Genomic DNA, 16,230 nt, shown 5'->3' with positions numbered 1-16,230 from the left:
CCTCCCAATGAGATAACAGGGAACTCATAATTCTGCTCATTAGATATGCATAGCACTGTAGTGTAATAATGTGATAACTGAAAGATGTAATGCAGTCTTTGCATCAGAGAGACATCCTGTAGAACCAAGCTGCATCGCACTTGATGCTTGTGGAAAGATCTTTGCAACTGAAACTCAGACTTAAGTGGCCATACATTTTGCCACAAATGCTAGAATCCATAGATGGCTTAACCCATGTCTGGTAGAAAACAATTATATTTTCGTTATCTGGGGTTCAATAACTCATGGTGAAGTTGGCCAAACTTCACAATCTATGGGGTACCCTATTGAGGTTCATGAAAAGCAACATACTCCAGATATTAGAAATTTAAAACAAACAGCATGTCAGGTAGCATCTGTGGACAGAACAAAAGTTGAAATGAAGAGAGAGCTTTTAGATTGAAGAGAAGGTCTATTAAAGATATGCAGCATGTTTTTTTTTAAACAGATTAAATAGGAAAGGGGATAGAATCAGAATTCCTACAGTGTGGCTGTTTGATCCATCGAGTCTACGCTGACTCAGCATCCTATTCAGGGCCTACTCCTGTATTTACCATGCTAATCTCCCCAGCCTACACATCGAGACACCAAGGCCAATTCACCTTACCCACACACCTTTGCAGTCTGGGAGGAAACTGGAGCGTCCGGGGTTGGGTGGGGGGGGGAGGAACGTGCAGTTGCCAGGACAGAATTGAACCTGGGTCCCTGGCGCTCTGAGGCAGCAGTGCTAACCACTGTGCCATCCTGCCCTTGTTATTTAGAAAGTGAATGGTGCCTAAAATTACATGGAAACATCCAATTAATATTTTGATTCACAAAAAAGTTGCAATTGTAGGCCTAAATTTAAAAACATCACAAATAACTTCAATATGGTCCAACTGAAACTTTACATCGCCTCATTCTGAATGGCAGCACATCAATGTTAAATTATCCTCATGAATGTTATCAGCTACAATTAAACACCCGTTGAGTTTCTAATCACCAAATCATTAATGAGGATTACGTTACAAAAGGCTTGCTGATAACCTGACCCAGGTTAAACCATAATCAAGCAGTGCTGGCTTTTTTTTCATTTATTAGTCACAAGTAAGGCTCACATTAACACTGCAATAAAGTTACTGTGAAATTCCCCTAGTCGCCACACTTTGGTGTCTGTTTGGGTCAAAGCACTCAACCAGCATGCCTTTCAGACTGTGGGAGGAAACTGGAGCACCAGAGGAAACCCATGCAGACATGGGGAGAATGTGCAGACTCCACACAGACGGTCATCCAAGCCCGGAATCAAACCTGGACCCCTGGCGCTGTGAAGCAGCAGTGCTAACCACTGTACTACCGTGCCAGCCTTTTGACTAAGATCAGGTGTCTGATCAAGCCAGGATTCTTCATACCTCCTCTTGTCGGCTGGATCTGGTTTGTTTCCCTTGTGTAGGCTTCGGATTGGATTCAATTGGATTTTGAATTTGGTTTTTGGAACAAGCAAGGAACGTATTTGGGTTTGCCTAGTGAACTCTGAGCAGTGGCTTTGTAACTTTAAGAATGGAGTAAAAATGTACAAAAGTACAAGGTTTGACAATACAGCAAAATGGATATTAGCCACCTGCCAAGCAGAAAGGGAGGAGTTCCATTCAATTTAATATGGAATGTGAGATAATGATTTAAGAAAAATGAGGAATGGGAATATAATGGAAATTAAAAGACAACTATATTCTTAACTCCCTCTTCCCCACTGCACCTCAGTTCTTGGATGTGTGTTGAGTAGGTTTCACTGAGTCTTGTGTGGTTTTAACATTTAAGTGTTGTTAACACACAACTATTCATAGTTTGGGCTATAGCCTGTAAGAGCCAACTTTATGCTTGCTTCTACACAGGCCTCTTTCCAATCCATAACTGACCCTAGTCACTAGTCTAAGTGTCATTTAAACTATGGGTGGTACCGTTTCCCAGCTCCACATTAACCCTTCTACACCAGATATAGGTACTGCAATGTATTTCTTTGTTACAAAGATGAACACCATTTGATCAGCTGCTTTCACTTCTGATCTCACCCAACAGATGAAACTTCATTTAAAAAGTTTGCCCAGAATGTGCATTTTTTTTTCTAATTTCTCTTCTGTCGCCCTTCACATACTGAGCACACTTTAAACTCCCTCAACCCGACTCTCACTACTCAAGTCATGTAACTTCCAACCCGACTCCCATGCTAGTTGATCTTTAATGGTTTTCTCTTTTAGGTACTGTCCCTCTGTCTTCCAAATCTTTCACCCTTCATCATCCTGCATCAAAAAGTATTTTAGACCTCCCCATCCCACCTCATCATCAACTCCCCTTCCTATTTGGGCATTTGGTCACCTCCTGAATTTTTGTCTCTGCCACAGGTTACAGTTATGACAAATATGAAATAGCCCTCCCTGTTCTCCTCAACCTGTTTGCAGCCTTTGATGTAACTGGCCACACCATCCTCCTCCAATACCTTTCCACCATCTAGCTGGGCGGGACCACACTTGCCTGTTATTATTCTCATCTTTCTAAACATAGCATAGAATTGCCACTCCATTACCTCTGGAATCCCCAAAACATCTATCCTTGGCCCCACTCCCATTTCTTATCTGCACGCTAACCCCAGTGACATTGTTCTATAAACAACAGTTTTCACACGTAAGCAGACAACACTTCGTCTGACGTATCTCAAATTACCTGTCCGATGACATCTAGTATTGTATGAATAGAAATTTCTGCTCATAGCTTCAATCTTCCCAATATTTAGTTATCATCAGTCCCTGCTACAAACTCCATACTTACCTGACAACAGATGACCAAATCATTCAGTCGATTTGCAATCTTAAATGCTATATTTGATCTCAAGGTGAGCTTCCAACTACAAATCCGTACCAAATTGATTTCCAACATTAACAGTGCCCTGCCTCAGCTCATCTGCCGCTGAAACTGCACCCTTACTACTTTTCCTTCTAGATTTGACCATTCCAAATCACTCCTGGCCAGGTTCCTACCTTCCACCCTCAACCCTCTGCTGCCTCTGAACATAAATGCACCAAGTTCTGCTCACCCATCATCCCTGACCAACACTGACTCCCATTTAAGCCACACTCGGATTTTAAAAATTTCCATGCTGATTTTCAAAACCCTTCATCTGCACAGCTCGGTGACTAGCGCTGCTAGCTGTGCAGATACATGGATTTGGGCCTGTGTCTGGGAGTTTGCGCATTCTCCCTGTGGTTGCATGGGTTTCCTCTGGGCGCTCCAGTTTCCTCCCACACCCCAAAGATGTGCTCTTAGGCTGATTGGTTTACCAAATTGACACTATTCTCCCCTGAATCTGGCTAAGTTAGGGGTTCCACTCGTAGACACGCAGGGTAGAATAGGTGTAGGAGGATGCGGCGGCGCGGGCTCGTTGGGCCGAAGGGCCTGTTTCCCGTGCTGGGTTGTTCTTTGTTCATCTCTAATTTTTTTTCAAATCCACAACATATCAGCAATCTAATTCCAGCCTCCCAAGCAGACTTAACTTTAAATCGTTCCAGCTTTCGTGGCCACACTATCATTTGTCAATGTTTGTTATTTTTATAAATGATCTGAATAGAGGGTGTAGAAGGATGGGTTAGTAAATTTGCAGATGACACTAAAGTTGGTGGAGTTGTGGACTGTGTGGAAGAATGTTGCAGGTTACAGAGGGACATAGATAAACTGCAGAGCTGGGCTGAGAGTTGGCAAATGGAGTTTAATGTGGAGAAATGAGGTGATTCACTTTGGAAAGACTAATAGGAATACAGAGTACTGGGCTAATGGTAAGATACTTGGTAGTGTGGATGAGCAGAGAGATTTCGGTGTCCATGTGCATAATCTCTGAAAGTTGGCACCCAGGTTGATAGGTTTGTTAAGAAGACGTATGGTGTGTTAGCTTTTACTGGTAGAGGGTCTTGCAGCTGTACAAAACTCTGGTGCAGCCGCACTTGGAGTATTGTGTACAGTTCTGGTCACCGCATTATAGGAAGGACATGGAAGCATTGGAAAGTGCACAGAGGAGATTTACCGGGATGTCGCCCGGTATGGGAAGGTCTTGAGGAAAGGCCTTGAGGAAAGGCTGAGGGACTTGAGGCTGTTTTCGTTAGAGAGATGGTTAAGAGGTGACTTAATAGAGGCATAGAAGATGATCAGAGGATTAGATAGGGTGGACAGCGAGAGCCTTTTTCCTCAGATGGTGATGGCTAGCACGAGGGGACATAGCTTTAACTTGAGGGGTGATAGATATAGGACAGGTGTCAGAGGTAGGTTCTTTACTCAGAGTAGTAAGGACACGGAATGCCCTGCCTACAACAGTAGTGGACTTGCCAACATTAAGGGCATTTAAATGGTCATTGGATAAACATATGGATGATATTGGAATAATGTAGGTTAGATGGGCTTTAGGTTGTTTTCACAGGTTGGCACAGAGGGCCAAAGGGCCCGTACTGCGCTGTAATGTTCTATGTTATCAGCTACCCAAGAGCTGGAATTCCCTTCCTACCTCACTTCTTTCATCAAGCTTTTTGACATCTGCCTCAATATCTCCATGTCAAATTTATAAGACTCCTGTGCAGCGTGTGCTGGTTAGGAGCATTGGCCATGCTAAATTCTCACTTGCTGTCCCCAAGCAGGCGTCAGAGTGTGTTGACTAGGGTTTTCACAGTAACTTCATGGAATGTTAATGTAAGCCTACTTGTGACACTAATAAACTTAAATGCCTTGAAACATATTACATTAAAAAGATAATACCATTAAAGCAAAATACTACAGATGCTGGAAACAAAAAATGCTTGGGGAACCCAGCAGGTCAGGTAGCAACTGTGAAGGGAGAAACCAAGTTAACATTTTGATTCCATACAACTTCTTCAGACTTGAAATGTTAGCTGGCCGGAATCTTCCATCCTCGTTTGTGACTGGAATTTTCTGATGTCACCAAAAGCAAAATGGAGTTTTGGCTAAAATGCCAAATTTCCCATTCTTGCTCACAAAGGATGCCACCATGAATGGGACCAGAGAATCCCACCCAATATGTTTCGCTCTCCACAAACGTTGCCAGACCTGCTGAGTTTAATCAAGCATTTTCTGTTTATTTTATAGAAGTACAAAATGTTGCTAAAAAGACACCTTGGAGGGCAATTACACAAGTCCTTGAAAGTTAAATTGAAAAAAATCACGAACGAGTGGAAAACTAACAAGGTTAGATACATTTGTAGAAGAGCTTGGTTTATGTTCTAGTTAGATCACTGTCTATGATGGAAAGAATAATGAAAGGTCACATAGCACAGATTTCAGCAATGACAAACTACAGTTATGAGAGAAAGACCGGAGATAGTGTGATCGGCAGCAGTAGTCTTTTCTGGCCGACTTTTCTTTACATTTCAGATCAGTTGCAGTGGAGCACAGGTCAAGATTCAATTTAACAAAAGTTTTTAAAGTTGAGAAGGGATTTCCTTGTGTGGAAGAAAGATATTAGTTAAAAAGCATCATACTCCAAAGGGTTGTTGGAGCAGGACAATCTTTGCCACAAAGAGTAGTTGATTAAGAGAACATTGTATTTTTGAAACAGAAGAAAATACAGGGCTATAAGGAAAGCAAACCTGACAAATGGTGGCTGGTTTCAAATTGCTCTTGCAATCTTTACAGTTACCATTAACTAAAAAAAAGAAACAACAATCTGCTGTCAAACCAGCATTTCTCAATGCAAAACATTGCTTATAGCTGGTTGAAGGTTAAATACATCTATAGACTAATGCACAGGTTGTCTCCTGCATGGCATACACAGAGCTGACACAAACAATTGACCAAATGGCCTCATTGTTGTAAACTAAAGCCAGATGTCTCCTTAATTGAAGTGGACTGGGGAGGTGATTTTCTAAGGTGACCCTTGATGTAGCTTATTTTAAGCACCCCCAGCCACAGGGGACCTAGATACAGGTTTGAAATGGGTAATCGTGCTCCAAGGCTAAAGAGCCAAGTTATATCTGAGGGGCTTCAAAAAGTGAGAAGACTTTGATTTTGAAAATTCTATTTCACACATGCAAGGACTTAAATGTCTTCCACTGAATCAGGGAACACATTACAGAAGTAGTACCTGGTGTCATTTGTCTTTTCTACTTGGGTTTTTAAATCCAGACCTCAGGTTTTTTAGCAGGAGAGGAAGTTTCACCTATTTTGCCACCACTAAACTACTGAAGAAGAGTATGCAACTTGCCACACCTAGAAGCTTGATTCAGATGTCTTCTGCTTTTTGGCTCCTCAAAGTCATGTATTAAAACAAACTCAAACAATTGCCCTTGTTTACCCAGCAGCTTCAGAATAAGAAATACAGTCATCATAAAACACACAGTTTTCACTTCACTTGTGGCACCAGGCATGTCCCAAGAGTCACAAAAGTCACAAGTTTCTAACTTCAAGTGCCTCTCCAGGGCTCACGTACAAAAATCAAGACCGAGACACCAGGGCAGTGGTGCTGCACTGTTAGAGGCACTCTCTTTAGGTGAGGAGTTCTGCCTGTTCAGGTGAATACAAAATGATCTTACAGAGTTATCTGAAGTTACCCTATGTGAGGCAATATTTTTCCTTTGATTAATAATGCAGATTATAGTCATTGTCACATTGCTATTTGTAGGAGTTTGCTGTGTTTCCAAGATTACAAAAACCAAAACTACTCCAATGGCTTGTAAGGGGCTTCGAGACATCCAGTGTCAGTGAAAAGTCCCACATAAAACAAGTTTACTCAAAAATCAGTGGCACTGGGATTCCTTCCCAATATTCACCCCTCATCATGTTAGGCACAGAATTAATTCAATAAATTCCTCAATCCGATGCTTTCACGTTAAATTGAGAGGTCAGGATTCCCTACTGAAAAGTTGGGCTATAAGCAGCACAGTAAGGTCACGGGGAATTTCTGGAGACAGAAATAGATCGATAATTTAACAGTTCTGGTAAAAGATTAAAACGTCATCCATCTGCAACATTTCACTTTGTTGCCTTCTCCACAGATGTAGCCTGGTCTGCATTGTATTTTGGGTTTTATTTCAGATTTCCAACACCCACTATTACGTGGCTTCCTGTTTTCCCGTTGCAATATAATCAATCACTTAATCTAATTCCTGACCATCCCATTTCCCGCCCGTTCAAAACAAGGTGTGAAATATAGAATACCTTCAAAAGTACCATTAGTAAACCATACACTTTGCAACACAACCCCAGACTTTTGCATATTGCTTGAACAACAGGAGAGCACATTTCTAACAAATGATAATTCATCAACTACAGCAGGGGGTTCTGGTTGGTTAAGACAGAAAATTAAATTGAGAGGTAGGTTAATCAGCCTTGCACCCCAAAAATCCATTATCTTTCAATCACTAAGAGTCAGTATAATCTTACCTCTGCCAAAGGCATCTTCAACCTCATCCTCTCAGCTGTCTGACTAAGTAGTTCAAAGGGAGCATAGATTTTAATAATTCGATACTTGTCTTTTGCTACTTTCTGCTGAGTCGCCGCTTCTTCATCCCACTCCTCTTTGGTAATATTGAATTCTAAATGGAGCCCAGTGTCCTGCACCTCTTTTAGGAACTCCAACCTGTGTTTAGCAAAAGGGTCACAGTTTGCGGCCTCACACTCGTACATTAATACATAGTCGATAACTGGGATGTTTTCCGTCATTTTCGCCTATGCCGCTGGTGCCTGAATGGATTCAGGCGCAGGATAAGATGGTGAGCAGAGTATCAGCTCCCCCAGGACTGCCCTGTATTTGTAGTACAGCAGCTCCCCAGTGCATTCCCTACATAGGCACTGCAAGGGGTTATCTCAAAACTTCACAATTCACTCTCAAACGCAAACATCCCAACAGAATTCCCAATGTCCTCCCGTTCCTTTTACATTAAAAGGAAGTTGGAAGCTCTTTTTTTTGGGACGTCAAAGAATATCTTCTGATCTGATTTTTTTTAAATCAAATTCCTTTTCCCTCCACTTCCTGCTTGGTTCAGCCTCATCCTCTTGGTGGCTTAGGGAGGAGAGAAAAACAGTTCTGCTCAGGTGTACTCACTACCTGCTAAAACTCCTATAGAAAACGCCTGGGAATTGATAACCTAGCTCAATGAATAGAAGCAACATGTACTTGAAAAGAGGGGCTGGAGTGAATTGAGTTTTTGGAGGATGCAGGGCTGGAGGAGACGCCAGAATTGAGGACCACCAGGGCTTAGATTTGGGATCACTGCTGTTTCTCAGTTATATAATACTAAGTCTAAAGGATCAAGTTTGCTGATTATGCCAAGCAAGGAAAGGCAGTGGATAGAACTCGAAATCTGCAGTGATTTGGACCAGGTTAGCAATTTTCCAGCAGACGGTGTGGTGACACAATGGTTAGCACTGCTGCCTCACAGCGCCAGGGACCCAGATTTGATTCCTGGCTTGGGTCACTGTCTGTGTGGAGTTTACATGTTCTCCCTGTGTCTGTATGGGTTTCCTCCTGGTGCTCCGCAGTCCAAAGATGTGCAAGTTAGGTTATTGGCCATGCTAAATTGTCAGGGGGATTAGCAGGGTAACTACAGAGGTTTATAGGGATAGGGCTTGGATGGGATTGTTGTCGGTGCAGGTTCATTGGGCTGAATGGCCTCCTGCACTGTAGAGATTCTATGATAAGATTAAGTGGAGACATAAAATAGAAAAAAAACACAATACGTTATCCATGAGTTATGATGAAATAGCAATTAATGAAGTGGGAAGGACTTAGCAACCTTCGTGGATTCGGTTGCTAAATATGTCCAACCAGCACAATGTAGAAATCAGTAAAACTAACAGGATGTTGAACTACATAATCAAACACAAAAATGGAGATCCTCATCAAATAGTACAGTGCTCTGGTCTGAATACATCTTGAATATCTGACTCTGTTTGATGAGTACGAGGGAGATCATCGAGCACTGCAGGCAATGTGGTCAAAATAGAAACGTGTAACCCTTGGTGTCACGGCCAGGGTCTATGACATGAGGAATGACTGGAGAAACTAGGACTGTTCACCATGAAGAGGGGGCATGATAGAGGTAATTTTATAGAGATATTTGAGATAGAACTTCTAGGCGTTCAGAGCACCGCTACAAGAACACCTAGAAATAAGATATGAAGATAGCAGATATTAACAATTGGGAGATAGTTGTGTATGGCTCTGATCTCTGGAGGCTGACTGTTTGATGGGCATTGGAAAAGGTAAGGAGAAAGAAAAGGCTCAGCTGGGCCAAGAAGAGACCAGAGAATTGTGCACCTTCTCAGCCTAAGATCCTCCTCTACATCAAATGCAGCAGAGACTGCCATGCAGAGTGTGGCTTCAGAGTCGTATGAGATCAGATTTAACACAGAATTGACCACCACAGTGGCTGCCACAGGATGTAAGATAGTAAATTATATGGATATAGTAAACTTAGGCCAGAATTTTATTGTCTGGGGGACTAGCTAGGATAAAAAATGTTTAATTCATTTGTGGGACATGGGCGTCGCTGGCTGGCCAGCATTTATTTCCCATCTCTAGTTGCCCTTGAGAAGGTAGTGAGCTACCTTTTCAAATTGCTGCAGTCTATGTTCTGTGGGTTGACCCACGATGCAGTTAGGAAGGGAATTCCAGGATTTTGACCCAGCAACTGCAGAGGAACGTCAATATGTTTCCAAGGCAGAATGGTGAGTGGCTTGAAGGGGTACCTGCAGATGGTGGTGTTCCCATTTATCTGCTCCCTTGCCCTTCTAGATGGAAGTGGTCATGGATTTGGAAAGTGTTGTTTAAGGATCTTTGGTGAATTGCTGCAGTGCATCTTGTAGAAAGTACACATTGCTGCTACTGAGCGTCAGTGTTGGAGGGATTTAACGTCTGTAGATGAGGTGTCAACCAAGTAGGCTGCTTTGTCCTGGATGGCGTCAAGCTTCTTGAGTTTTGTTGGAGCTGCACTCATCCAGGCCAGTGGGGAGTCACACTCCTGACTTGTGCCCTGTAGATGGTGGGCAGGCTTTGGGAAGTCATGAGGTGAGTTACTTGCCACAGTATTCCTAGCCTCTAACCTGCCATTGTAGCCATTGTGTTTATGTTTAACACTTGGAATGGACTTCTGAGCAAAATAGTAAAAAGCAAAACAGCTAGATACAATTAAGAAATTACTCTATCATCTAGGCTGACATTTTCAAGGGAGTGCTGCATTGTTGAAGGTTCCGATTTACAGATGATACGTTCATCCCTCGTCTCTGTTTATTGTCTCATGACAATTTACGATCCCATGACAGTATTCAAAGATGAGGAGAGGTGTTTTCCCAAGTGCCCTGGCCAATATTTAGCCTTCACCCTGAAGTCATGAAAGGTGCTATTTAAATAAAAGCCTTTCTTTCTTTAGGGATCACAATTGTGGTGATGGATGGCTTTTCTAGACGAATGTATTAATATGAGAAGAATGGTCTTCTCCTTTTAAACTTTTGTCCTGCTATTAAAGATTAGTGTGGATGTTTTCAGGTTCTCCCAGTGTCTGCATGGGTTTCCTCTGGATGCTCTGGTTTCCTCCCACAGTCCAAAGAGGTGCAGACTGGGTTGATTAGCTATGCCAAATTGTCCCTTAGTCTCCAAAGATAGCTATGGTAAATGCATGGGGTTATGGTGTTTGGGAAAGTTGGGGGGGGAGGGGAGCTAAGTGAGATGCTGTGTTGGAGAGTTGGTGCAGACTCAATGGGCTGAATGGCCTCCATCTGCACTGTAGGGATTCAATTGTTCTTTGATTCTATGATGCTGTATGACGTGCAGAGTTGCTTTGATGCAAAAATTAGTGCCAGGCCCAAATAATAGGTAACTCATTTCTGCTAACTTGGCGTTGAGTTATATTAAAGTAGGCAGGAGTACAAAAAGCAACAATATTGGAGAGAAGTCAAGCAAGGGTGGAAGGAGATTAAATCCCATCATGGATTGGGGCCCTTAACATTAATTCAATGGAAGTCTGAGTGCCAAGCTTTAATGGTGCAAAATTAAATAAAAACTATCCTCCATTTGCTGTATTAAAATAAATAGTTTATCAAAAGGTAAATATTTGGGGTACTTCTCAGCAAAGAGCCAAATCTTCATAAACCTGAACTGAAGTGGGGGAGAATAAACAATCCATTTGGAGTGAGAACTTTTAAGACTGTCCTTAACAAACTGATTTATTTCTTTATTGCTATTTCTGATGCTGAGCACCACTTGAGAAGACCACCAATATAAATTGGAGAATAAATTCAATGCTACCTCACTAATTGTACTCATTCAGCTGTGGAAATGTAGTTACTCTTTTAATTGACCAGTAAGGAGACACAGAGTTATTGCCTCAATTCATCAACCCAATTAATAAGTATTCTAATAAAAGGGAACCCCTTTTAAAAAGGCATGACCAGTAGAATTAAACCTTAAACTTATCTGGCAGGGGAGAGTCAATAATCAGGCCTCTTAGCCCTTTGGCTAAGATGAAGCATTAGATCAAGCCCAAGATGGGGTACCAAAGTCTTTTCTTGTCTGCTTGGATTTTGTTTTTCTCTCTTGTGGGGACCATGAGTCGAATTCAATTTGAATTGGTTTTTGGAGCAAGCAAGGAGATGAATTAAGGGCTTACCAAGTCCACCCTATGTACTAGCTTTATAACTTTAAGAAAGGAATAAAATTAATTTTAAAAACAAAAGAAAACTTGTCAAATTAAGTAAGCTAATATGTCAACAATACAACACAGTCCCTCCAGTACCCACTAATTATGGAAGGCCCCAAGCCTGCTGACAGATTCTGCATTCACTTTCCCCAGGTGCAACATAGTGTCGATGTAGCCACTGATAAGACGAAGAAAGCCAAAATAACCACTTCCAAGAGCTGAGTCCAACTTGGATCTATGGATAAAAGCCTTGGCCAAGTCTGGAACAGTCTCTCTTCAATAGGTTCTCCAGTTGGCATATGCCACCGATTCCCATAGCAGGTGAAGAAAGATCAGGATATTAAATACACACTCTGAGTCTGTGAAATGTCTTAATACTTGATTTGTTAGCACTGTGCCCTGCAAAACTGTCCAGCACAGATTTCCCAGTAATACAGAGAGCCCTCAATTGGAGGTATATGTGTCTGGAGTGCAAGATCATGAAAAACGTACAGGAGTAGCACACACAGGAAACCCTTTTGCACTGAGTGGAATGGGGCAGGTGGAATTTCCGAGAGACAGCTCAAACTGTGAAGCACAGGCCTCATATTGCAGTTGAGGATCTCAAACCAATGGGAAAGTCCATCTGAGTAAACCCCTGTTTAGATAGGGGAGTTTCATATGTTTGAGACTCAATACACAAGTGTACTGAGAGCTCCGAATAGCTTTTGGCACTTGGATGATTTTGGCCCTTGGCCAGATGAAGCACCAGGATGTTTCTCTGGCAGTGTCACAGGCACCCAGTCTACCCTTTTGCCATGTAGAATATCCATAACTCCAGTTCCCTGGTATTCCTCTCCACACACCATGTATTGCCCATCAAAAGTCAACCAGATGGAGGTGTAGGTTCCTAAATAACATATCCTGTAGGATAGACACCAACCCCGACAGAAGAGAGTGCCAGATGGAGACAAACATTTTCCAGCCCCAAATCAGTAAAGTACAAGACAGGTAGCTCAATCAAGGACACATGGATGCTGAGCAGCTTAGTGAACAGTAAATTCTACCATGCAGTTGGTGGAAGAAATAGGGCACCATTGCATATCACCTTGGAGAACTTTTGATACCTGCAGTACTGAAAGTGAAATGTTGTAACCTGCCTGTAAACACCCTCCAGTGACTAACTGGAGTCCCTAAGTTGGAGATTCAGAATAGCACGAGTGGAACAGAGCTAGGAAATTTGATCTATTCTTCTTAATGGCCAATCATAATGGGAGTGGGTTGCCCCAGAAGTCATCAACCAAAATAAAATTAATCGAACATTTGTGCTGCTTTATTAAAGAAGCACAATACAAGAACCCAAATTAAAAATAGAAGAAACTTATCAAATAAAGATATTCTCTTTGTCAACAATGCACCCCAGTCCCCCCTGTGCCCATGAACCACGGAAGGCCTAATGTGTGCCTGCAGACATCACCGCCCTCTCCCCTGGATACACCCAGGTGCAGACATAGCCATGTTGAGAGGCAGTACCCAGAGCGACCAATCCCATGGACAATGCCTAACCTGGACTTGTTGATGGCTACCTTGGCAAGGCTCAAGAACAGACTCACATGGTGTTGCTCACGCAGGAATGTGGGACTATAAATTTAGAAACAGCCACTTCAAGTAATGGAACAGGAGTTGCATCCTCTCACACCCTGTGTGAATGTGGGACATAGAATCTTCCAAGTCACGGAGTCCATGAATCAATTTAAAAATCTATTGGATTCTATGCAACTTTCTGCAAGATGATCTATATAGGCAATAGGGTGAGGAACAACCCATACAGGAAACACTTCCATGCAACATCAATAACTTGTACTTATATGGGGCTTATAACTTAGTAAAACATCTTAACGAATTCCTCGGCAACAGGGTTGTAGGGCTGGAAGAGGTTACAGAGAGACTGTGGAGGATTTTGAAAACACAGCTGAAGTTTTAAAATTGAAATATTGCTGGACTGGAAGCCAATGTAGGTTACCAAGCACAGAGCTGATGGGTTAATGAAATTTGTTGCAAGTCGGATTGGAGGCAACAGACTTAGCATTAGCTCAAGTTTATGAAGAGTGGCAAGTGAAAGGCTGGCCAGGAGAGTGTTGGAATAGTCAGGTTTAGAGATAACAAAGACATGGCTGAAGCTTTCAGTAGTAGCTGAACTGAGGTTGGGCAGAGTCAGATAATGCTATAAAGGTGTCTTGATGTCTTGGTGATTGCATAGATATGTGTTTGGAAACTCATCTCAGGGTCAAGTAGGATACCAAGGTTGCAAACAGTTGCCAGGGAGACGGATGAAGTCAGTGATTAGGGAAGACTTTGTCTTCAATCTTCATAATATTTAACTGGGGGAAACTTCTGCTCATCCAGTACAGGATATTGGCCAAACAGTGTGACAAATTGAAGACAACAGAAGTCAAGAAATATGGTGGTGGAATAAAGCTGGGTCATCAGTGCATATGTGGAATCTAATGTACTTTCAGATTTGGCAGTGGACATTTTAGTCTTCCACTGAGGCGGAAGTCTAATTGGAGGAATTCAAGCACAGAGTTCTGGAAAAGATAAAGATCTGGATTTGAGATGTGTGCGCACAGGATGGTTGGGTCATGGATTATTCGATTGGATCTTTAAGGCTTTTATTTTGCTACTATTACTGTTACTTGGGATAGGAGTGCTTGGTTGCTTGTGTAAATGCATTATTAATCGAGTCATGGATATACCTACTTAGTTAGTTGTCGTGATATGACAAAAGGAGGGAATGTGATGTTGTACAAATGAAGTAATGGCATGATGGGAAAATTGGTCAAGTATTTGATACAAAGGAAAACTGATTCTGCATAACCCAAGACATGAATAAAACCAGGGGAGGCCAAATGCCTGACCTCAGTCTGTCTTGATAAGGTTGACTGGGACTACATACACAAAATAAGATAAAATCAGAGTCACAGAACCTTCTATTACATCAGAAAACAAGATATGGTCAGAGATCACGAAACCTTTCTGTTCCTTCAAAGGACAAGATAATGATATCATTGATGAGACCGAGGGGTCTCGGAGGTCACCAGATTATAATACAATTAATGATGTATTACTGCTTGGATTATTATTTGAATTCCTGAAGTCATGTAAGCTGATAAGAAAAAGGTATAACTATTGAATTGATACTTGTAGTTGGCATGGTCTTGGGATAGAATCAACAGTTTGTATGGACGGCTCTCTGTTTCCAAGATTCTGCCATATACTGCATGCAGTCTTTCGGAAATAAAGATGTTGTTTTGTTAGAACGAACCTTATTGAGTCTCCCTATCACAGTCAAGAAGCGGGAAAAATTTCCACTTCAACATCATCTCAGTCCTAAAAGGTTTACTCTTTGTCCTCAAATTATGACCCTTAGTTTTGTCTCCCTGCAATTGGGACATTCTTTCTGAATCTACCCTGTCTAATCCTGTTAGAATTTTTATCAATTTCAATGAGATTCCCTCTCATTCTTTTAAACTCCAATGAATATAATTCTAACCAATTTAGTCTCTCTTCATATGGCAGATCTGCTACCCAAGAATCAGCTTGGTAAACCTTCGCTGCAATCCTTCCATGGCAAGAATATCTTCCCTCAGATAAGGACACCAAAACTGTGCACAATACTCCAGGTGTGGCCTCACCAATGCCCTATACAGTTGCAGCAAAACATCCCTATACTCAAATATCTGACTTGATGCGGTGAATCCTGTGATTGAGTAGATTGCTTCATTGACATGTGCATTGCTGCCTGCCCCAGTGAAATTATATCCTCACTTAATTCACAATTGTCATGGAAGGCAGGGAAAATCTGGGAACAGAAATGGAAAAGCAAAATATCGTGGCTGCTGGAAATTCAAAATAAGTTGCAAATGCTGAATAGGAATGGCAGCATCTCTACAGAAACAGCATTCATAATTCAGGTCTGTGACTTTACATCAGCCCAACAAGAATTTTTTGTTTATTTCAGATTTCCACTATCGCAGTATTTTGATTTTGTAATAAGTGTTTAATTCACCAGCACCCCTCTTCCAGAAATTGGAGAAGTTCTGCTGTGCTCACGAATGGAATTTTTATTTGCCTGTTACATCTTGTTCTGCTTTATTGCCTTCTATTTGTCTTCTCCTGTTTGATTTTATATCTATGAAAACTTGCTTCCAAAGCCTTAATGACTGTTTCTGTCTCCAACTGCTGCCATGTGTAATCCAACCAACATTCCATCACCAAGTTTCAGATCTACTTCAAATTAGAAATATTTCCTAGACATGAACTGTTGTTCTTGCTGCATCCTGAGAGCCACACTCAATGGGCGGCACAGTGGCACAGTGGTTAGACCTGCTGCCTCATAGTACCAGGGACCTGGGTTCAATTCCCAGCTTGGGTCTCTGTCTGTGTGGAGTCTGCATGTTTTCCCCCTGTCTGCGTGTGTTTCCTCTGGGTGCTCCAGTTTCTCCCTGCAGTCTGAAAGATATGCTGGTTAGGTGCATTGGCCATGTTAAAT

At 42.0% G+C, this 16,230-nt stretch overlaps 1 protein-coding gene across 1 annotated transcript in view; it reads right to left on the bottom strand.

Annotated features, from left to right (window-relative positions):
* LOC145349304 (anoctamin-7-like) overlaps positions 1 to 7,725 on the bottom strand; it is a 57,060-nt gene extending 49,335 nt beyond the window's left edge. Inside the window, exon 1 of the mRNA XM_080197805.1 lies at positions 7,447 to 7,725. Coding sequence (XP_080053931.1) covers positions 7,447 to 7,725 — 279 coding nt within the window. The remainder of the gene's footprint in view (positions 1 to 7,446) is intronic.
* Between the last annotated feature and the right edge of the window lie 8,505 nt (positions 7,726 to 16,230).

This window comes from Carcharhinus amblyrhynchos, chromosome 10, assembly GCF_965287045.1.
Source record: "Carcharhinus amblyrhynchos chromosome 10, sCarAmb.v2.hapA, whole genome shotgun sequence".
NCBI classification, from domain to species: domain Eukaryota; kingdom Metazoa; phylum Chordata; class Chondrichthyes; order Carcharhiniformes; family Carcharhinidae; genus Carcharhinus; species Carcharhinus amblyrhynchos.
Note: the sequence above shows the minus strand (reverse complement) of the source record. Positions and strands in the feature narration are given on the sequence as shown.